Here is a 24,545-nt window from a genome sequence, read left to right as displayed (position 1 = left end):
AAACTGGACTTAAAAGGTGTTTTTTTATCTGTAGTCTTTTATGGTAGTTGTGCGCCCTCATGTGCCTAAAAAAGCGTGAATCCATCCCTGCAACTGCAAGACTGGACCTTTTGGTCCGATAGCCATTGACTCCTTAGCAATCCACAATATTCAACTTTTAAGATCCCGGTAAACCCTAACGTTAAACTGGGAAGCAGATGGCATGCCAAACAGTCTGCTTGCTCCAGAAATCTGCTTTAACCCCCATCAACACTGTTAGAACTGGCTATTTCTGGTAGGCTAAGGCTGACGCCAAAGCCAGGCAGAACCCACCATTCTAGTCAGGGCAAGGAAGTCACACGCCAAGATAACCTCTGCTCACCCCCTTGGTAGTTTGGCACAAGCAGTAAGGCTAAACTCGGAGGCAATGTGTAAAGCATTTGCGTCAGCGCACTACAGCAACAACCTACTAGGCACACCACAAAAGGAACTCCACATAAGGTTATTATAAAATAACTTTTGTATTGTCAAAACACATATCAGATACAAATCACACATGTACATTGTGCCAACTGGCACGGGCAAAATTCATAAGGGATTATTTACAAGACAGGGCCACATGGGCCACTGTCATAATCAACACTTTTAGAACTTAGAATAAGTATAGCACAAAGATAAAAGTTTTAAAATACATCCAGTAACTACTGGGAACAGGTACCAGGACCTCACTAGGACCACCTGTACTAAAAGAACAACCACCTAAGTATCACACAGCACCTAGGGGTATAAACAAGACCACATTACCCATGATGCATGAAACACATTCAGAGGAGTAATAAAGAGAAACACATGATGCCTAAAACATTCAGAGGTGTTAAGAATAAAGCACATGATGCAATAAAATACATTCAGGGGTGCAGCGCAAGAAGACACATGATGTCTAAAACATTCAGAGGGGCAGCGCATGGAAAGAAAGACACATGATGCCTAAAAACATTCAGAGGTGCCAGAACAACACAATAGCGCAAAAACACACAGTTGGCAATTACTATTAAAAACATAGAAATCACATTGCGCATAACTTACATAAGCCACCACCTGTGGCAGTCCCTAGGCCAACTGGCTTTGTTGGGGCTCAGACGCCCTGAGTCTCAATGTCAGGGCGCCCAAGAACAAGCCTAAACGTAGCAGGTGCCCACTACTTGCTGGGCACCTGAGGACAATCACAAAACCTAAACGGTGCAGCTGCCCACTAATTGCTGGGCAGCTGAGAGTCCAAACTGCGACAGGGTCCTCACTGACCCTTCGGCGCAAACTACGCCACGCTGGAGCCACACAGGCTCTGGACACCACACAGGACCTAAACGTTGGAGCGACACAGGCTCTGGAAACAACTGTGCCCCCTTTAGCCTCGGGGCTTTACACAAAGAAATGCCCCCTCAGAGCCTTCTCAAGGCTACACAACGTTGGGGCGACCCGCTGCCAACCGGGGCCGCCCTTCCCGCACCACTCTCTCCACGTTGGAGCGGTCCAATGCCACACGGGACCGCTCTTGACCTTGTGCCTCTACCGGCACGGCCAGCCACATCACGGAGCCCCCAGCCCTTTCACTCACCGGGCTGTTCTCGGTGGGGGCTCCTCTCTGCACCGGAGCGGCGGGGCTGGACTTCCGGTCTTCGACGTGCGGTGGGGGCGGGCACCGGCAATGTGCCCCGCGCCCCCTCTGCCATTCCTCAACTCCTCCGGGGCTCCCTCCAGCACACGGGAGCCCCGACGACCAGGCCGCCATGCTCCTTCGTCTCTTCTCTCACCGGGCCGGCAGCATCTTCTGCCGAGCCAGCCAATACCGTCGCGGCTCCTGTGACGAGCCTCCAGCAGCACCCGGGAGTCAGCCATTGGCAGTGCGGCTCCCGGGACAGGCCAACGATGACGCTCCGCTCCTTCAGCCAATCACGGCGCAATAACACGGATGACGCTGTGCCGCACGGGCCAATCCCGTCGCGGCGTTGGTGAGGGGGCTCGGCTCCTCCAACCAATGGGAGCGCGGCGGCTTCGTTCTTCGGTCCCGCAGCTCCGATCAGGACGGCACTTTGGGAAGAGGCTTTCTGGCCCCGGGCAGCGGCGGTGATCAGGCGGCAGATGATTTTCGAGGGCGCGGGCCACAGACAGACCGCCCTCTTGGCCTCACAACCGCTCTTGAGTGGATTCCACGAGGGGAGGCACCACAGACCTCCGACCCTCGCCGGGAATGTGCCGATGAGCACACCGATCCCTTCCTACACTCAGCAGTTGAGCACCGCACGCTCCAGGTCCAAAGCAGCACGATCTTGCAGTAATTCTTGGCAAAGCTTTAGGGGTAAAAGAGGGAGCAGCCTAGCCCCCAGCAGGAAAAGTCCATTAGGAGTCCAGGGGCTGGGCAGGGCTCAGGGATTCCCCTGAGTCCCAGCAGCAGCATGCCCCTGGCAGATTCAAGTTAGAAACAAGAACATTTTGGAAGGGGACACAGCCCCTTCTTACACACAGAAAAGTCTTTGAAGTCTTTGTGTAGGCAGTGTGAGAACCAGCTAGAACTGGTTATAGGGAAGTCCTGTCAGTATCAGGGACAGAGGTGACAGTCGCCCAGCGGGGGGTGGAGCCAGCATTGTGGTTTGGTAGGCACAGCCCTTCACTATCAGGTGCCATCTCCTCCCACTTCCCTGGCAGCAGATGCTGCCTTTCATCCATGGGCTGACTCAGACAACCTCCTGGGCTCTCCAGCCCCTGTCACCCTCAAATCAGACAGTCAATCCACAAGCAGGCCCTGGCACTCCTGACCCAGGCTCACCAGCCAATCACACGCCAGTCACAAATTACACAAATATGCCAACTTCTAAAAGTGGCACTTCTAGACTAGACACAGTCATGCCGCATATACCATTTTGCAGCATTCAGTTTCACGAGTTCTCTCATACCAAACTCGCCCCTGCACTCCCCACACATCAGGAACTACCATGGGCATACATATTCCTCATTCATTCCTATGGGAGGGCAGGTCACTCACCACACATACACAAAGAGAGCTCAAGCACTTTACACTGTACCACAGTGAAAAAGTGTGCAGAGGCCTAAAATCACCACCACCAGGCTCCATAAACAGGCTAGGAAAAAGCAAAAAGTCTAGGGGTGAACCTGCCTAAAGGGCCGGGTCCAACAAACACCAACTCCATTTTCTTGCCGTTATGCGTTAACTATCCAGAGCTCATCCAATTACTGACAGCCATAATTCAACTTTGTAAGTGTTCTACCATTTTCCTCACTCTTCCCACTCACCAAAATTAAAGGAAACACAGGATCAACAGCCATCAGTATGACCCCTGGTAGGCTTTCCATATGCTTCTAGTAACTTTCATCAAAGGCTTGTGCTTGGTTAGTGAAGATAGTTTAGCAAATTGCTTTTTTTAATAAGGTGTGTGATTCTTTTAGAGGTCTTTAAAATGTACTATGCATTTGACATTTAGTTGGTAGCAGGTAGCAGGTAGCAGGTGTACATTTCCTAAAAGACTGTCCTCTAGGCTAATATTGATAGTCAATTACACAGCTTTGAATGGGTGTGGTATATTTAAGCTAACTTGTTGCTTGTAAAGAGTTCTAAGGGCTATTTTGGTGTGGTGAGAGGGATGAAGTTGAGAAATTCCTTATGATGACTGTCCTGTTTTAGCACCACCCAGCAATTGATCTTATTTAACATCATATTAGCAGTATGTTGCGACAATATTTGCACCTTAACTGTGCATTTATATAGCAGTAAGTTAGTATTATATAAACCAACTGTAAGCACTGGGCTTCTATGGTGGCATGGGAGTGTCTAGAGATGGACAACTCAGTCTCAGGATGCCCAACTGGGATACATTTACATACCATTAATCTCAAGGGGAACTATTTATTCAGTGTTTAGGCTGAAAATATACTATGGATTTGTCACTCGTGGGTTAGCTTTGCACACTCTTGGTAAATGCTCTATAGATCTGCACAAAGGATCCTTATGTGATAGGCTCTCATTAGCTCTCACAGACTTCCATAATCAGTGGAGGCCATGGGGATATTTTGTCTGGTAGCCACAATTGCCTCTAAGAATTTGAATAAATCCAGAGAGTGAATGTTTGTTTGCAGTGCAAAGATCTGGATAACGGTGGAAACTGATCTCCTACACTTGAGTTCAAGCTACATTACAACACCATCTGGCAGGAAACATTGAGACTGATGGCTCGATTCACAAACATGTTGTTATGAGTAGGTGAGCCTTACTCTTGTAGTACTACTATTGTTGTACGGTTCATACTATTTCAGTAAGACTTGTGTTTGGGCAACAACATTGACAAAACTGGGGAGGAACTACGACACCAACCAAGATGGCCGCATAGTCTCCCGGCTCCGCTGACCTCCGTCCTTTGCTCTATCATCCTGTTGCTTATCCTGATTACCTGCACCGGATCTGTGTGTGTGATCCGACCCGCACTCCAGTGGTGCAATCCCGGAGTTTCTCCGCCATTGTGGAGCGGAGCTACGTCGATGGTCGCATTGAGGCCTAACCCAGCAGAGAAGCCGGGGTCTCGAGTGCTGGCTCTGCCGGGTCCGAGTTGAATAACAACGGACTGCTGAAGATGGTTGGGTCCGGTCTCTGGAACACTCGGACTTTTTTGATTGTTTTGCCACCATCAGCTGCCTGGTGCCCTACAGAAGGTGAGGTGACGAGTGACGCACGGTGCTGTGTCGCAGGGGTCCCTGACCGGGGGTCCGGGCATTCATATCGCCGTTCCCCCGGGTCGGTGCCTCGCTGCGTACTACTGCTCGCCAACCGTCAGTCCCTCATAGCTTCCTCCTCCTCTGCCTAATTTTGCCCCGGAGAAGGCGCCTCTCCGTGGGGTCCACCATGTTGGAGGACGAAACTAATTTAGCGGAACAGGCTCGAAATGGCCCGTCACTGCGTACGGTGCTGGAGGCACTCATGGCACTTAAGGGAACTATTGGAGTCCAGACTTGCAGTTTGTTGTCTGCGACGGACGGACTCACAGGCATGAGACCGGATCCTGACTCGACGCCCGCGACTCGACAGCCAGCCCGCTTTTCAATGGATGTCTCGGAGGTGTATCTTGACCCGGCGATGGAAGCAGTGTTTGCCCCTATTGAAGTGGATCTACCTGACTGTACTGTGCCTGGTCACCCCACGGAACCGTTGGAACAGCCGATTGTGTATCCCCCGGAACATTTACATGTCGTCTCCATTTTGGATCCTTCCACTTTCTATCCTTTGCTGTTTCGGACCGTGTCGACTCCCCTCCCCTGTCGGTCTTTCAAGATGGCGGATGGGGTAAAACTTGGCTTCGGAGGCGGGGAGGGTCAACATTGGTACCAGCCATCTACATCGGGCCCTGCCGTTCTTTTCTCATCTGTGTACTCCTGTTCGGTAGACTTTGACAGTACTTTGTGGGAAGTGCTTTCCTTAATTGATGACTTCAGTGAATTTGATCGACAGGGCCAGGGTTGAGGTTCTTCTCCGAGTCTCTCATTGTGGCACTATGTTTAATGGGATTGTTTATTATTGACCTAACGGAGTCCGGGCGGGGCTGGCTACGACGGGGGAAGGAGACCGGGAGCCCGTAGAACTATGCCCTCCTCCGATTTTCCTCATTGTGTGGGGTTCTTTGCCTTTTCCTTTCTTTCCCTTTCTACTATATTTCGGGTTCTGGTTACTGGGCGACAGGCACGCTGCGAGGGGGGTGGCCGTAGTCATCAGCAGGGGTGCAGGGTGGGGTGGTGTGGGGGTGGGTGTTTCGTTTTTATTTTTGTTCTATGGCCTCTTTTCTTCCTTCTCTTCCCTTGCCTTTTCTTTCTTTTTCCTTTTCCGGGTTAGTGTAGTGGGTTCAGCTTTCCTTACATCCTTGTTTCTACATCTGTACCTTGACTTTTCTGAGGTTCTGGTGCTGTGGGGCGGACAATAATGATGGCGTAGACGAATAATAGTGTGCTACTTATCCTGATGTCGTATGTCTTGACGCCGCTGACCTACATGATAGCGAACTTACTTTGGACACGTTGTTCTTTTGCTCGCCCCCTTTTGTGATCCGAGACACTGCACGACACCTGATCCTTTCAACTTTTTATATGTAAAATGAAAACCTCTTATCCTGTTTCCGAGTTGAACTGCTTTTGCAACCGATGTGCTTTGTGGATGGAGTTCCTATGCTCCCCAGGGAGGATGGGTCGGACGTTGGATTGTAATAACGTACTGAAATGCTTAGCGGCCAGCCCTGGGGGTTGTAGGCCAGTGTCTGTATTTGATTGCAAATGTTAAATAAAGGTTTAAAAAAAAAAAAAACATTGACAAAACTGTGCAGGTCTGAGCCCTTGTACACCATCAGGATATGTTGACCTTTGTCTCGGCTAGCTCAAAGTGACCATCTCGACCTTACAAGGTACCGGATGCTATGTGCAACCTCAGAAGATGACAACTTTGACTCCCCAAGGAAATCGTGGAAACAGATCTAACCCTTAAATGAGTAACTCAGGCTTGTCCAGGGAGAAACATGTGAAGTACTCAAATTGGCATTTCAAACATTTATTGAAGCAATAAGATTCTTGTTTAAAATACATGTGCTGCAATGATTAATAGAAGGAAACAAAACAGAGTAATCAGCATCACGAGAATGGTAAAGAAAATAAACAGTTCAACCATTGTGCTGTTACATTTATTAAATGTATACATATAAAGTTATCTATACTCAATACCTAGCGCATCCTATCCTAATGTGCATAGGGTGTGCAGATCTGCCAGAATAAACTAGAGTGGTCTATCTCCCCATTTATCTGAGGGTACGTGTCATCTAGGAGCCAGTTTTTGGTGTAGAGCAGGCCACTGTCCTTCTCAGTATGGTAATGAGATTCAGCTGGGCTGGAATTCTGGCATGGGGCAACCTCAACAGTCAGGATTCAACTGTGACAACTTGAATGTAGCCTAACCAATATATTGAATACTTTCGGTCCTACCCTTCACATACTTTACTACTCACATCAGTGTGAATGTCTGTCACATAAACCACCAGTGATAGACTACACCTTCTCCTGAATAAGGAGAGCCCAAATGATGAATAGGGCGGTACCGTGTGGGAACTGATGGGCACCTTTTCCAAATTCAGGAATTGTGTGTTGTTGGTTACACTTTTTGCACCTTTTTGTTGCTTAGTCTCTTGTTTTTGGTTAGGCTACATTCAAGTTGTCACAGTTGAATCCTTCCTGTTCGACCTTCAGACATTCTTTGTTGTTATCATTAAGTTATATTTGGGCGTGTGTCTGTATAGGTCGCTAATCCAGCCCTTGGACCCTCTCCCAGTGTTTGTTTTTTGGCAACCTCAACAGTGCCATCAAAATGTTCCTCTCCTCAACCAAAGGGCTGGGAGAGTTTTTATAATAAACTTCACCCATACTCTTTATGCTGGAGTTCTAGTCTGGCTGTTATTGTTTATTCTACCCTTACAGAGCTGGTGCCAAACAGACAACAACAAACAACTACATTTTTTGCGCAGTGAACTTAGTACTTGTACAGAATGTTCATTGGCCTGATAATATGCCTACGAAGAGGTGTAAATGTAAGTAAATCTATTTCTCAGAAAATTATCCCATACGGGTGCGCAAGTAAATGTGTATTGAAAGTAAATGTCCAAAAAGATGTCAACTTTAAGCATAAGCCTGTAAAATGGTGGTGCTTTGTGCCCCGAGCCTATGTAACCATACAACACAATCTAACTCATGAATTCTAGGAGTAAGCTAAAAGTGCTAAGAAGAGTAACTCGCAGCAAAATATTTTCGAAATAGGCCCACAACCGTTGTCCACATTGATGTGATTACCAACAAGAATCTTTGTTTGGTTCATTTTCAAGTTTTTTCACTGGGGGCTTCAATGAGTCCCCAGAGGAGGTGTGTAGAGAAAAAATAACAAATAATAATGATAATAATAATGCCAATAATAACGATAATAATATTATATTAGTGCCCACATGCATCAACAATGCCATTTGCGATTCCTTATTAGCGAAAAATAAGGATTCGCTAATAAGGAATAGGAAAAGGCTATGCATGAAGAAATCGCAAAAAAAATAGCGATTTCCTAATATTCCTTAATTGCAATTCGCAAATTGCGAGTCACAATTAAGGAATACCTCCCCATTCATTCCTATGGGCCTAGTGGCCCATAGGAATGAATGGGAAGACACTCTCAATTTGCGAATCGCAATTAGCGAATCGCAAATTGAGAATGCAATTTAAAGGGTGCAGGGGTGTCCAAAGGGCACCCTGTTACACCCCCCCTGAAATTGATCCATGCCCATATGTTGCGCACACACATGCCCTTAGGGCATGTGTGTGCGTATCATGAAACTTTGAAAAATGCACAAAAGTGCATTTTTCAAAGTTTTTGCAAATTACCATGAATTTGAACTTCATGGTAATTTGCTACTCCTATTAGCGAAATCGCGAATTTTTTTTACTCTGATGCATTGCATTTAAGGAATATCAATTTGGGATTTTAGATGCAATCGCAATTTAAGGAGTCTCAATTTAGAGATTCCTTAAATTGCGATTTTTGCATTTGGGATGATGCATCCCAAATGCAAAAATACTGGTCGCCACCGGTTTTTGCTTTGATGCATGTGGGCCTAGATTGTGCTAAATGAACTGCATTTCTTTTTCTAAATATTAAGAACGACAGGCCGAGAATTTCACATTTTCTTTTTTACTTCTGCTATTTATGATGTAAATATTATTTTATTTATGTATTGTTATGGCTTTTTAGCTGACAGCAATAAAAATATATGTGATAAAACCCGCATCATTTTCACGTTACACATAAAACCTCCCCTGGACAAAAGCAAAATGTTACCTGTTACAATTGAAGATATTGACACACTTTCAATTATACAATACCTTTTGATGTGTTCACCATGCATCAAACCATTGTGCAGAGTGGTCGAAAGTGCAGTTAATACACTTCTGGTTACCGACTTACCCTCCTTCCTGTTAAAGCGCAGGATAAATAATGCACATGTAGATGCAAAACTCACACTTGGGAAGCCCAGGTCTGTCGCAGACGTCCGGCCCTGTGCATCATCTGGGTCATGCTCTCTGTTGGAATGTTTAGCAAACTTTCTGACTGCAGCGGCCAAGAGCCCATCGGACCACTCCATAGTGTTTGGATCGATCTCGCCGTAGAGCTCACCCAGTGTGACGCACTTCGGATTGATAACAAAAGTCTCTACTTTTCCCTTCTTGGATGCATTCTGAAGGATTTCACAAAGAATAAAAATAATTAGGGTGTCTCACCTTGGTTGGACAAATTCCACTTGTATATTTGGAGCAAACAAATGCTGAACAAGTCACAACATAAAGTACAAGCTTTTTTGGCCATCTCCTGGGTGGTGGTAAAACTCCTACGCCGTAGGTGTGGCCATAATTAGGGTTTTAAGCAGGGAGGCGCAAAGAAAATAAGTCTCAGTCTAGGACTGAAAGCCATCGATGACCTTGAGACACACCTTACCATGTGCTGCCTATTTCCCTCTATTACTTTGGCTGCACCCGCAATCACAAGCCCTTCATCACTTTACGAGCTGTCACCAGTGTGAACCACCATGAGCCTCTATTTTTAGGTCTGGCTAGACAGCACAGCTATCCTCAAGACATATTGTAACCAATTTTTTTAAATATACATAGGGTGGGCTTGGCTTCACCAAGATGAGTAATTCTCTCACCAGTTGCTATTGGCTAATTTGGTGTAAATCTTCATCCTTGCAGGAACTGCTTCTATTGGAATCCATGTAGGACTATTTTACTTTTGGAAAGTACACTCTACCTGGCACTTACATTTCATTACCTCCTAAATGTATTCTATAAAGAAAGCAAAACTTGTTGCTGCCTTTACCCCCAGCACTGGCAACTCCAATAAGCACTTCTTGCATGCTTGTAAACCGCATATGAGTACAGACAGATCTTTTGGTTTGCAAATGCTTATTTTCTCCTGTCACCATGACAGTAAAATGTCCTTACCCTCAACCTAAGAGCTGCCACTGCCACAGGCACCTTTAAAAAAGTTTCCAAACTTCCCATCTTTCAGGTTAGAGTCACCTGTCTCTGCAGATCTGTAGCTTGACTCATGTATACAATTAGATGTTACTGCTGTGATTTCTAATAATGACTCATCCACCAACTACTCAGGTGAATTCTGGGTTCATCCGGCCAACACTACAATGTTTTGATCTAAAATGTGCAATCCCTTCAGCATCTTCCTGGATTGAAGCACATCGCGGCTAACTATTAAAACCAGATTTGGTTCCCAATGAACATTCAGATCCATCTTAATGGGATCATGACGTTATGTGAAGTTTCCTTTCCCCTATCCCTTATCTTTCTGCAAAATTAGACTCACGATTTGGGGGGAAACTAGACAGCATGATTCACCTAATTGAAGATTCAAGTGTTGACTTGTTAAGTCAAGTCTTCTCAACTGTGGCTCCAATGATGTATTCCATTACTTTCTGTGTTTTGGAATGCCTCCCATGGAGTATGTAACTTGTCTACTCCATCTATGCATTTTCATTAAATTATAACTGATTATTTTAAGGCATATGTATTAGTAAGTCAATAATGTATGAGCATATACATTTATGCCATAGCTGTGGACATAAATGTGCTCCAATAGTGTTATTTGGAGCAACTGTACTAATAAAGGCACATTCACACTTTTATTTATACACTACAGTAGAATTGACAGAAAACATGCTAGAAAGACAGGCAAACAACTCTCCTAGGAGTTAAAGAGGCTCTTCACTGATACTTTACCCTACTTCCCCAATCTAACCTCTTGCATCCTGGTTTTGGTAAAATGCCTTTTTGTTTTTTAAAACAACTACATATGAAAAAATGACAGTGCATAAACCTTATATGCAGATGCACAGTGGAATACAATATGTGTTTGCATATCCCACTCTGCACATCTGCATGCATACTATTTATGCCATGGCAGTGAAAATAAATGCTGCACACGTTATTTAGAGACATTTTACTAATTCACTCCTTCATCACTGCCGCGCAACGTTCAGATTCTATATTATTACCACAGTAGAACGAAATTGATATGATAAAAACTGTGTTAAATGCCTCACAGGTTGGTGTTACAGTCACATTACACAGGGAACAATTCTCCTGATATTTACGAGACCCATTTCAATGTGATTGTACCTTTCTATCTAAATTGGCATCCTGGTTCTTATCAAATACCTTTGTTGAGAACAGACACACAGATGCCTTACCAGGTGCAAAATGGGAATCTCTATCCTTGCAAATCATTCCTCTCGTGTGGGAGACATCTCAGACCGTCCTGCCCTGTGGTAAGAATTCTGGACGGATTTAGAGTGTGCACACATTTTCACACTTAACACACCCTTAGCCACTGACTTAATGTTGTGCATGTGGTTTTTATGAAACGTTTTTCTGAATGACTTAGGTTTTTGTTTTTCCAATATTTTTCTCTTTCAGGCTTAAAGGAGCCAGAACATGGATATAGTGTGTGAACAGTGTCAATTGTCACCCCACAAAGTGGTATATACTCTTTACAGTATGGTAAGAACGGTGCCCTTACATATTAGATCCTGATGAATGCCATGGACCCGACCAGGCCACAAGCCAGAAACACGTCGACCATCACATATATAACGGTGTAAGGACATTTATATCCCTAACCCACCGTCCACTTGTTTTTAATACCATATGGCTGCCACTTACATTACAATTTAATAGGCAACCATAATGGTTTTTTAAAACCACTCACTCATTTTCTTCACGGGCTCCCACTTAGTTTAGAAGTGCATCCCTGTTATCAGGTGAATGCCCGTCCTCCATCACAAACCAAATTTTTGGAGGGCGAGGACTTGCCAATGATGAAGCATGACACCAGGTGGTGTGTGAGACCAGTCAGTAACTGTTAGTGAGATGTCCCCACTTTTCTAACACTGTAAAAACCTTGGTCACTAAACTGGGAGCGGCTAGTGTGTGGTAAACAACAGACATCTCTGACCACCAGGGGTTAATCACCGTCAAGCTAGTAGTGTTAAACTAAAGATGGCTCGTCTGAGCGCAACGGTGTTCATTGTGACTGAATTTTATCGACATTGTAAGCCAGGTTTCTTGTATTCAGCAGAATGTTGTTACCTGCACAACATAGCTGCTCACGGATGTATCCGTGGGAAGAGTTGGCAAAATCACCAAAGCTTTTTCTAAAATCTTTCTGACCGTCGTCTTCCCTCCACCGGAAGGCCCCACCAGCATCACACCATGACGAGCCTGAAACAATTATGGCAACACATGGTGAAAGGTGGAAAATTAGAAAAGTCTTTCTAGTGTTATTATATCTCACCTAAACCCTACTTATGTCTCTCAAAACAGATGTTTAAAATAAAAAACACTCACCTTCTGACAGACTCTCGTTCATTAACTCTTTATTATTATTCAATTTCACTTTTTTAACTTCACCACACACACACCACAAGACCTCTAAATCACAAACAGGGAAAAGTACAACACAAATATCGCTGAGACAAACACTTTTTGTTTTAATTAGACATGCCATTCAAAAGAAAAACATATTCACCTTATACTTTAAAAAGTGCATTCATCGATAATGTACACTTCATTTAGCATAATATTGCATATAAATTGTGACGCAAGGGAATGATGGGAACATGGTAATCAATTAGTCTTTATCAATAATTAAAAGTTTTTTCTAAATGATAACATATTTCTATTGTTTTCCATTGAAAATGTTTCCAATATACTATGTGATACTCTTTCTCCTGATAGGTATTCTGGCTGCTGTGTATAATCCTAAGAGCGTATATACGCCCATGTGCCACTGCTCGAGTCGATGAAATTGCCAGGATTTTCACTAGAAACTTCATTTGGCCTTCAAGTCAGACCCATGATTGAGTGTTGACTGACATTTGTGTCATAATACCTTGATCGATCGTGTCGAAAGGCTAGGCATTGGGCAGGCTGCTAAAGACCTGCTTGCCTCCTTTCTTGCGGAGAGAACTCAAGCAGTCTCCCTTGGACCATTTCAATCCACTCAATTCACGTTGCCATGTGGTGTCCCCCAAGGCTCATCCCTTAGTCCGACACTTTTCAATATCTACGTGTCGGACCTTGCAAATGTCATCAGAGCATACGGGATGGGCCTAACATCTTACGCGGATGACACGCAACTGGTCCTGGCCATTAAGGGGGATGGAAAGCAGGTAGCCCATAATTTTAAAAATGGAATGACAGCAATAAGTGCATGGATGGCCACAAATTGCCTAAAGCTCAATTCGGAGAAGACCGAGGTAGTCATCTTCGGTTCTCTTCTCCCAGAATGGCCATCCAATATTTTTCTCTTTCAGGCTTAAAGGAGCCAGAACATGGATATAGTGTGTGAACAGTGTCAATTGTCACCCCACAAAGTGGTATATACTCTTTACAGTATGGTAAGAATTCAGCCACTATAACTGTATCCCCCCCAATCCCACAAATTTGGACTGACCATCATTTTATACCTTTTTCTATCAAGGCAAAACCCTCTCCCCACCCATACAGTAAGAATTCCCCTTCAACCTTTGCGATAAACTGGAAGAAAGTAGCTGAGTCCATTAAGTCTCATCCTCAGCTCCCTACCCATCCTCCCACTATCGTAGGAGATGTATCGCAAGATTCCAAAAACTTCAACATCTGGATCAACAAATTGGTCCTGGATAAGTCCAACTCAACCAACCAAAAACCAATCTCCCATAAAAGGAAGCCCAATGCCCCGTGGTATACTCAGGCCCTCACCGATAGCCATCGTTCGTGTAGGGTCCTTGAAAGAGAGTGGAGGAAAACATACGACCCCACCTCCAAAACCCTATACATTCGGCAGAGGAAACTATATCTGTCACACATAAAGAAAGCCAAAAAAGAGTATTTCACCACAGCTATAGAAACAGCTAATCAAAAACAACATACCATCTTTAATATTGTTAAGTCCTTCACCCACCCCAAAGCCCTGGCACTGGAAATCCCCCCATCCCAAACTCTTTGTAACCAAATCGCTGATTTCTTTGTTGACAAAATTAATAACATCCACAAGGATTTCCCTCCCCCTGCCACCCCCCCCTTACTTCACAACACTGATTCACCTTCATTTTGCAGTTTTTCACCAGTATCCTTGCTTCAATCCCAGAAGGCCATCATGACCTGCCGCTCGGGAGCCCCTACTGACTCCTGTCCCCCGGCTATCCTACATCTTCTCATTGAGGCCGTCAACCCCCTTATCAATTCCATCATCAATCAATCCCTCAGCTCAGGCACTGTTCCGGCTGAATGGAAGAAAGCCATCGTAAAGCCTCTAATGAAAAAGCATAATAAACCCCCGACAGACCTTTCCAACATGCGCCCAATTTCCCTACTTCCAGCATTAGGCAAAATTACCGAGCAAATAGTACATGCTGAGCTAAAAGCCTTCGTGGAAAATAACCATATTCTCCATCCTCAGCAATCAGGTTTCCGCTCCGGCCATTCTACTGAAACTGCTCTGATCGAGTTATCCGACACCATCAAGTTCCTGCAGGATGAGGGGAAACACGCAGTTCTCATCCTGCTCGACTTAACCGCAGCATTTGATACCATCTCTCATGCAATCCTCATCCACAGAATGCGCGAAATTGGTGTGTCGGATACCGCTCTGAAATGGATATCTTCATTTCTGTCTAACAGATCACAAACAGTCTCACTTGGCCCCTTTCTCTCCAGCGAAAGAACCATTCTATCAGGTGTGCCCCAGGGGTCCATTCTGAGCCCACTTTTCTTCAATATTTACATGGCCCCCCTGCTTACCCTGATTGAATCTCATGGCATCCTTGTAACATCTTACGCTGACGACACCCAACTTGTCGTCACCCTTGACAAAAAACTCCCCGATGCCACTCTTAGATTCCAGAATTGCCTTTCCCAAGTCTTTGCATGGCTCAATAATAATCACCTCAAGTGCAACAGCGCCAAAACTGAGATTATACCCTTAGGCAAAGACACCCTTTTTTCTCCAAAAGATTGGTGGCCCCAACACTCTGAGGCACCTCCCAGTGCAGTCTCATCGGCCCGCAATCTGGGTGTCCAATTCGACTCATCCCTCAGTTTTGACGACCATGCGCGCATTACTGCAGGGTGCTGCTTTAATCTCATTAGACAGCTAAAGAAATTTTTCGACTTTCTCCCTATCTCCGCCAGGAAATCAGTGGCCGTGGCTCTGATCCTGTCCAGACTCGATTATTGCAATGGTCTCCTGGCAGGTATAAAAAAGTCCACCCTTAAGAAGCTACAGAGCGTCCAGCACGCGGCGGCCAGACTCGTTCTCGGACTTCCGAGAAGGTCCTCGGCCTCGGCGGCCCTCAACACCCTCCATTGGCTGCCCCTCCACAAAAGGATCCTTTTAAACTCCTTGTTACTGTCTTTAAGGCCACTAAGAACACAGGCCCCTCCTATCTTGTCAAGCGCTTCCCTCAGTACATTCCATCGCGCTGCCTGAGGTCATCAGGAGCTAATCTGGTTACCATACCCAGGTTTAAGCTCAAAACGAAAGGTGGAAAAACCTTTTCACTCCTGGCGGCTAAGGCTTGGAACGGCCTTCCCTCTAACCTCAGGCACGCCCCTTCAGAAACCCTTTTCAGAAAACTTCTGAAGACTTGGATCTTCCTTCGACCCGACTCTTTGGTCCTCGCAGCCATATGATTCCCATTTCCATCAAGTTGGTTCCTTCTGATTGCTCAGCGCCAAGATGCTCCTTCCGGAGCGATAGTCGCGCTATAGAAAAATTAATAAATATCAAATATCCGGCTGGTGGCCTATGGATCATGGATCACCCCCCATCCCAGTCACAAAAGTCAGGAACCTAGGAGTCATTTTTGACAATGGGCTCAGCTTTATGGAACATGCAAATAAAGTGGCAACAACGGCTCATTTCAAATTAAAAATGATAAGGAAGATCAGACCTTTCCTACCAGAAGCATTAATTAAAACTTTGATTTGCTCTTTGGTCCTGTCCTCCCTGGACTATTGCAACGGACTCTTTCTTGATGCCCAGGTCAGAGTCATAAACAAGCTTCAGTCTATACAGAATGCGGCAGCACGTTTGCTGTCGGGGATTGCCAAGTTTCACCCTATTGCTGAAACAATAAAGCAATATCATTGGCTCACCATTAAAAATCGAATAAAGTTCAAGGCCGTATGCATTGTCTATAAAACCCTTAACAACCAAGGTCCCAATACCCTTAAGGAACATTTAAAACCTTATAATCCCAGGAGACACCTGCGATTGTTTAGTGTGAGCTACTTCTGGTCAGTGAAATCGTCATGAGCTACTAAACCGCATTTTTCAAGCGACCTCCCCCGCCCAGTTTTATTGACGTTAAGCCTATTTCTTCAGAGCCCATGGGCCCCATACTGTGGCTTCAACACAATAACACTGAAAGAAACAACTTTATTTCCCTTTTTACATGTGCACTGCCTTCTGCAGCACAGTGAGACCTAAAGCTAAAGCACAAGCCACAACAGTGACACAACAAAAGCACAAACCGTGCAAGCGGAGGCTGATGCTTGTCGGAATGGGACAGAAAAGAGACTCTGGCACCAAATTAAAAGCAGCCCCATAAGCCGGGTATGATGGCTCACTGCATTAAAGCAGCCACTGCAGGGGCCTGGGCTTGACCTCATGGTCACAGGTTTAAATCCCAGCAGGTCCACTCATCCTTTCATCCATTTGAGGTCGATATAATGAATAGTCTTGAGTTGGATAACAATAAACATCTGTTATTCAGCCCCAGGACACCTTTGGGCAATCGTGCGCTTTGCAACTAGACCTGTTATGTTATTAAATATAGGGCAGGCAAATGAAATAGCTAAAAAAAAGTGGCCCACATCTGCAAAATAAGTAAAAATTAGACATGTTGTAGGACTGTGTTTTTCAAGGTATGGAAGACTACTTGGCTATTTGTGCTTGCAGCAGGCAATGTTTGGTACTATCAGAAAAACTTACAATAAAAAGCAGCCCACCAGCCAATAAAATCGGCACACAAATAGCCAAAAACCCACAGACAAGCATTGGCACAGACAACCAACCAATAAAATTGTCAAGCAAACAGACCACAAAACAACCATACATAACATCCTGAGTGGCCACACAACACCATGAAACAGTCAAGGCCTCACTGTGGAGAGGTCAGAGCTGCCTGTGTCCCTGAAGAGCACACAGAGGCCAGTGAAAAGGCACATTGTGGTCCAGCCCACCTCTGGTTCAGTCAGCACAGGCTCAGAATGGACCAGCTTGAGAGGTAGAAGTTTAAATGGGGCATGGCAGGGAAGGTTGGTGACAACTATTGGATGTTATATTGAAGTGAAGGCAGGAGTCAGAAAGCTAGCATCAGTGTAACAACAACCTTTTTTTGTCAAAAGGCCTCCTGCACCTCTGACTTGTTCCCACACACAGCTGTGTTGCACAGGTCCATCAATCGAGCCTCTTTGCTAAGGTCGAACAGGGAGTCTTCAGTCAGAGGGGTCTCGACATTCAGAACAGTCTTTCATATGCTCCGAGTAGTTCTCAATGTGAAATCTGGATTGTCGTGGTGTGAAAGTTAAATTTGCTCTGTAACTGGGTGCTGGCTTCTTTGAGCAATACCTTGGCATCAGCATATTGATCACGATGTGCACCGATGGCACTGGCTGCGACACAGTTAGTGCCCAGATGTGGTGGCTGTGCAGCGCCTTCAGTCTCGGGATGCGCAGCAGAGATTCCTACACAGCACTGAAGTCTACTCTACGTCCCTTGAGCCCCTTTCATCAGTACAAGCAGCACATCCCTCAGTATGGCTAGTATAGTGTGACCACCAGGACCAGGATGGAAAAGACGAGGAACGTACAGATGGGATCCACAATTTTATACTTTGGCTTGAAGTAGATGACGTAAGAAGCCACCAGTACCCCAACGCTCTGCACCAGGTCCCCCACAACATGAATGAAGGCAGCTCGCACACTGGTGCTCTGCTCCTTCTCGGGGGTGGTCTTGTGCGAATGTTCATGTGATCCTTCAGTAGGGCCATGACTATGACCATGCCAAGTCTGATGCAGGATAAAACCCACCATTACGATGTTAACTGCTCGTAATGGTGAGGTGATTAGCATAATATTCCCTGCCCACTCTCACCACGTGCTTCCGGTGCCCTCTCCCTGCCCGGCTCCATGCCCATGCTATCGCCCCCTGAACCCTGTCCCCTGTTTCTGCTCTCTGTCCTCCCCTGCTCTCACTCCGTGCTTCCGGTACCCCCTGTCTGTCCGGTTCTTTGCCACAGGACCCTGCCTCTGTCCCACTCCCTACTGCCTCTTTCCCACTAGGTTGCGCATGCTCAGATCAAAGTTACAGTATTGCGCATGCGCGAGGGATGGCAGAGTTTCCCCGCACATGCGTGCAGCATGTTCAGCGCTTTGTTGTTCACTCGGAAGTTGCTTTTGACCCGAGGAATGTCTATTATACCTTGCGATATATCCAATACTTGACAAGGGATAAATGTGATTGTATATTCACTGCTTTTTTCACTCAAGATTATGTCAACCTTTGCCTAGCATCTCGAAAAAACAATAAAAAAACAATGATGAAGGAAGTAATAGATCATTATTATGCCTGTGTACATAATGTCAACCGGTTTATGTTGGTAAGATCCTCCATCCTGAGGACGGTAATGATATCGGCTAATTAGACAGTTGTCCCCAGGGGACCTCATCATTCAGTCCCATGATGTGGGTGCCCAGACGGAACACCCACCTTTGCTCTTTCTGAAACAGACCCACTTCTGATGGCAGTTGTTCGATAATTGTCCATCTTAGGTCGTTTACACAGTGTTGGGCGTTAAGGTAATGTGTTGCCATCTTAGTTGTGCTCTTTTTGCAACGCACATTACTCTTGTGCTCGTTTATGCGTGTTTTCACAGCTCTCGTGGTCATCCCCACGTATTCCAACCCGCATGGACATGTAATTAAATAGACCACGTTCTTGGTATTACAGTTCGTCATTTTGCGCTGTTCCCACGTGGTGCCATTTCGGAATGAAAGTACAGTGCTTTTTTGTGTAAAATGGCAGCTGCTGCAGTTACCACATGGGAAATGACCTTGTATTCCTATGGTGGTTTGTCTTGTCTCATGAGTAGGTTTGGATCATGTGTGTACCAAAATATCTTTAAGGTTTCTGCCTCTACGGTGTGCGTACATCGGTTTTTCCAGGTTAAGGGTGCCACATGTGAGGATACCCCAATGTTTATTAATGATCTTGGAGACCTCATTGGACATGGTATTGTAGGTGGTGACACATATTCGTCGTCTGGTTTCTGGTGTCTCCTGTGGTCTATCCTCTAGTAGAGCTTCTCTGTGGTTGTTTTTCGCTCGTTTTATAGCTTTGTCAATGATTTTTACAGGCTACTGCCTCAGTATTAATTTCTCCCTCAGGTCACAGGCCAGTGTCCTGAATTGCGATATCTCAGTGCAGTTACGTCTGAGGCGCAAAAATTGACCGTATGGTAAATTCTCTCTGAGGTGTCTTGGGTGGAAACTGTCATTTCTTAGCAGACAGTTCCTCGCTGTTGGTTTGAAGTGTGTCGTCGTTTTGAGCCTCCTCTCTTCCGTATAAATGTTTAAGTCCAAGAAAACCAATGATTGGTTAGAGACTGAGCTAGTGAACTTCAGAAATCGATTTTGGTTATTTAGCCAGATCAGGAAGTCGTCTGCAGACTGTTGGTCTCCGTCCCAGATAACCAGGACGTCGTCGATGTACCTTTTCCAGGTATTGATGTTCTGTCTGTAGGGGTTGTGTGCGTGAACAATTCTAGTTGCTTCTAAGTGGTGCACATATAACCCAGCCAAACTTGGAGCAAAAGTACTTCCCATGCTGGTACCATGGCTCTGTAGGTAGATGGTTGACTTATATTGGAAGAAGTTCTTCTGTAGTGCCAATGAAATACACTCAAGGACCAGACCTCTGGGTGTCTGGTATTTCCATGGTGTCGTGAATAGAACCTACTCGATAATTAGGAGTGTCTCATCATATGGCAAGCTCGTATATAAGCTTTCCACGTCCAAACTCATTAAAGTTGGTTCGTGGGGTCAAAGGACTTGTCCTGTAGTAGTTGAAGGACCGATTTTGTGTCCTTTAAGTAGGTGTCAGTGGTCTGTACCAGAGGGCGTAAAAAAGCGTCTGCGAACTTTGATAGAGGCTCCAAGATTGAGCCGATACCCGATACTATGGGTCTTCCTGGTGGGTTTGTGATGTTTTTATGAATTTTAGGGATGCAATAGAAATAGGGAAAGCGTGGTGCTGTCTGTACTAACAACTCGGCTTCCTTTTTACTCAGCCAGTCATGTGCAAGCCCTTCTTCAATCATACCTCCTATTCTGATGCATAGGTTCTCAGTGGGGTCTCCCTGTAGGATGGTATAATTACGTCTGTCTGCTAACAATCTCATGCACTCTGTGTCATATGCCTCTAAGGTCTGTAGGACAATGGCACCGCCCTTGTCTGCTGGTTTTATTATTATGTCTTTGTTATCCGCCAGATTTTTTATGGCTTGTTGCTCTAGTCTACTGATGTTGTGAAAGACATTAGTATTCGTCAGGTTGAGTTTGTTAACTTCTGTCATGATGGCTTTCTCAAATGTTAATAATTCAATGGGTAGTGTTGAATCAGGAGGAGTGAAAGTAGATTTTGGTCGTAGGCCTGTGTCTGTTGGTACCAGATTAGGTGGTTTGTCTTGGAAAAATGCTTGTAACTTCAATTATCTAATGAAGTCCTGTCTCCATATTTAGTTTGAAAATGTCAGGTTTTTGTGTTGGTACAGAGCCCAAGCCTTTGTTCAACACATTCGTCTGGATTTCAGTCAGGGGCCAAGGGGTCAAATTAACCACTCGGTCCCTCTCTTGCTTGTTGAGGGTTGGTTTGGGAGGGATCCCGTCATGCTCCTCGTGGTTCGGGAATTGCCCTGGTCTTGGTCCTCCCATGCAACATTGTTGCCTTTTTTGTTCCTCCCCCGTGATCCGGGGCAGGTACCTAAAAAAGGTTGTGGGCCGTAGAATCCGTCATCATACTCAGGATTCCATTGTGGGTCACTTTGTCCAGTGGCTGGGGGGCCATACTGGAAAGTGGTGAATTGTGGTGGTCCCATATACTGTTGGTAATAGGGCGGTGGTTGATATCCTCTCCACCCTCTTTGTCTGGGAAACTGCAGTCTCTTTTGTCTCCAACCTCCCCTTCGTGGTCTGTATCCTTTGTTACCACTTGAATTAAAACTTGCTGAGCCATTGTCAGAGCCATCACTGTCAATGTCGCTGTTTGAATTTTTAGGGACATAATCGGGTTTAGTGTACGGATATGCCCCCTCTGGTGTGAACTTATCTTTGTCCTTGCGTAATTTATTGAATTTGATTTGTTTTAACGTGAACTCGAATTCGGTCATTTGTTGGTTGAGTTCATCCAACCATATTTTCAAATCAGCAGGGGTTATATAGGTATTTAGTTGCACCTCTATTTTTTTTGTCTCAATTTTGAGTTCTTGGGTGATCCTTGCTGCTGTCTTTACTACCCCGTGAGATGCCTCAGTGATGGGGACAGGTAAATTTCTGGAGCCTAGATGGCTCCAACAGGGGTACAGTTTATTGAAAGTGCCAGCCAGGCCAAGAGGGCACAGTGGTGCTAGGGTCCTTTCCCTGGTCCACAGCTGCGCCGCACCAGCGCGGGCAGCTGCAATGTTTGTGCGCAATTCCTGAGAGAGTCCCTAAGAGGGACAGCAGTGGCCCAGAGGGGCCAGGCCTTTCCTTACTTACAGCTGCGCAGCAATTAGTGCCAGTTGTACCATTTAGGCGCACAGTTCTTTTGGGGGCTCTTCTTGTGAAGTCAGGAGTGAGATGCACTCCTTTGCCCCACACTTTCCCAGCTGCCCAGCAAGTAGTGGGCAGCTGCTACGTTTAGGTTTGCGCAGTGGCGCACCCTTGACTTTTGCTGCCTAGGCAGCAGCCCTGACTCTTTGGACATAAGGCATTTGAGCCCCCTTTATGAGATGGCCAGTTGGCCAGGGGGATTGTTACATTTATAGGGCGCCAGGCCATAAGGTGATTTATGTGCTACATGTGATGTGGTGCTAGGAAATGTAATGCATGTAGTATGATTACGCACCCTGTTTTATACCTCTAAATATGGATTATTATTATGAGGTTGTTTTGCATATCATGGTTTATGCTAGCGAGATTATGTTTCACTGTGTGATTTACGCCCCTAATGTGAGTTATACATAGGAGGTTAGGGTCTAATGTGTTTAGACTTGTAAGAGACTGTGCATAATGTAGTTTATGTTACAGGCTGATGCTAAGTACAGTGATTACCAGTGTTTACTGGTTGTACGTTTATGATCTGTTTTACTTTTACCAAGTTCGCTTTGTGACAGTTCTGACAGTGGTCCATGTGGCCCTGTCAGGTGTATATAATACCTTGTAAATATTACACAGTGCCAGTTGGCACAGTGTACATTATGTGTTTACTATTCTAATGTGTTTTGAGAATACAAAGGCTATTTTTGATATAACCTTGTGTGGAGTTCCTTTTGTAGGGTGCCTGGGATGTTGTTGCTGTTGTGTGCATGCGCAAATGCTTTACACGTGGTCTCCGGGAAAAGCCTGACTGCTCGTGCCAAGCTACCAAGGGGGTGAGCAGGGGTTATCTTTGGCATGTAACTCCCCAGCCCTGACCAGAGTGGTGGTCTCTGCCTGGCTTGGGCGCAAGCCTTAGCCAACCAGAGATCCCATTTCTAACAAGATGTCTACCTCTGTGCAATATACGTGTTGGATTCGAAGGCCCAACTTTAGTGGTACAGTTACAAATTCTTACATAGAAAACCATCTCAAAAGGGGATATGAAGTCACATACAAGATCTAACCTGGACTTCATGTTAAACCAGGAGGATATGCATATATTAATAAAACATATGCAGATGCCCCTTCACCACCCAAGAACATTGATCAAACAAAATAATTGAAACTAAGCAAAAGTCTAGGTCTGAACAATGGTAATAAGAGGGTGATAGCACGTTTTCCTTTGTGCAATTTACATTGAATTGATCTCTTGGCAGTTCTATAATTGATTATGCCAGCTTTGTCAACCAGCAATCACCACTGCAAGACCAATATCAAGCTGTAGCACACATTTAACGAATAAACCCCCCACTTCTGAAGAACCTTCACAATCTTACCCGTACATTTGTCTGGACAGTGTTATTGGGAGGGGTCAAATGTGTGTCTGACGTCTGTACCAATGAACCGAGAAGCATGACCAGTACATTTAATGAACATTTTAACCAGACACCAGCTCACACAAACCAACCAATCACAGATGTAAAGAAAACACTCACAGCAACAGAGTCACTAAAGATATATATACCAGTGAAAAAATATGGTAACACAATATCCAACTAGAAATCTTTGGCATAGTGGTGGGCAGGTCCTAATATCCTTATTGTCCATATCTTGCCAGATGTTAACAGCTGTTTATTACCATTTCTCTAAAACATGTAGGTTCTAGAACACATCTGCTTGGCAGTCAGAGGACAGGTGTTATTGCCCTAAAGAAGACAATAACACTTAAATAAAAAGTGTGTTTTACCTATCTTTATTCAAACTGATCTGTGTTGCTTAATCCCATTCTTTGTCTCTAAGTGAGAAAGAAGCTTTTTGTTATGGAGATGCTCGCCCAACCACTTTAAGGGATTGTGTCAAAGTACTAAGAACCCAAATCCTGGTTTACATTGGGCTGGCAACTGGTGCATGAAGAGCTGGGAAGCATCAGGAACATCAGATGGCAAGAAAAGAGGACAGGGAGAGCATGAGGCATGGGACTTTAGCTTGAGAACCGAACGGTCAGGCTTCCTACAGCCTGTACTCCCCACACGCCATTAGTGCCTTCACTAGTGCTAAGGCTTACACTTACCAGAATCTGGTTGTGAAACTGTATCACCTTATCCGTCTGGCTTTCCCAAGGCTGCAAGCACAGCTCATGTGTCACAACAGATATCGCCTTCTAGAAGTACAAGAAGTGTTTCATTTCCACATTAAATGTATTTATCAGACAAACATATTTACACATTTAAATACTTCGAAAATACCCTGGGAAATACAATATCTTGTGCTTCTTTGCTGCACAATGAAAGGACGTTTTAAACAACAGTTAAAATGTACACTTTCAAAATATGAACAAGCCAAGGCATTTATTTTAATATAGTGAATATGAATTCGAGGTTCGAGCAGAATAGTTACTCGAAGGCCCTAATTAGCGGTAATGTAGACGTATGTGCAAGGATGTCGCGCGGCCTGAAATGACACTTCTCAATGGTATCCAGCACATAAATCAATCTGGCTATTACAAGGTCATTCACTTGCAATGGGGATTCAACCCTGACGAT

General features: G+C 45.1%; 1 protein-coding gene and 1 pseudogene across 1 annotated transcript in view; both read right to left on the bottom strand.

The window, feature by feature from the left end:
• The window catches only part of DNAH14 (dynein axonemal heavy chain 14), a 1,270,113-nt gene that overhangs the window by 696,536 nt on the left and 549,032 nt on the right, over window positions 1-24,545 (bottom strand). The window contains exons 36-38 of the mRNA XM_086926153.1: window positions 24,074-24,163; window positions 12,211-12,342; window positions 9,072-9,287 (exon numbers count right to left, since the gene is read on the bottom strand). Of these exons, the coding sequence (XP_086782279.1) occupies window positions 9,072-9,287; window positions 12,211-12,342; window positions 24,074-24,163 (438 nt within the window). The remainder of the gene's footprint in view (window positions 1-9,071; window positions 9,288-12,210; window positions 12,343-24,073; window positions 24,164-24,545) is intronic.
• LOC147706900 (proton-coupled zinc antiporter SLC30A2 pseudogene) lies at window positions 17,605-18,240 on the bottom strand (annotated as a pseudogene).

Source organism: Lissotriton vulgaris, chromosome 6 (genome assembly GCF_964263255.1).
Source record: "Lissotriton vulgaris chromosome 6, aLisVul1.2, whole genome shotgun sequence".
NCBI classification, from domain to species: Eukaryota; Metazoa; Chordata; class Amphibia; order Caudata; family Salamandridae; genus Lissotriton; species Lissotriton vulgaris.
The sequence above is the reverse complement of the archived record's forward strand: the minus strand, read 5'-3'. Positions and strand labels throughout refer to the sequence as shown.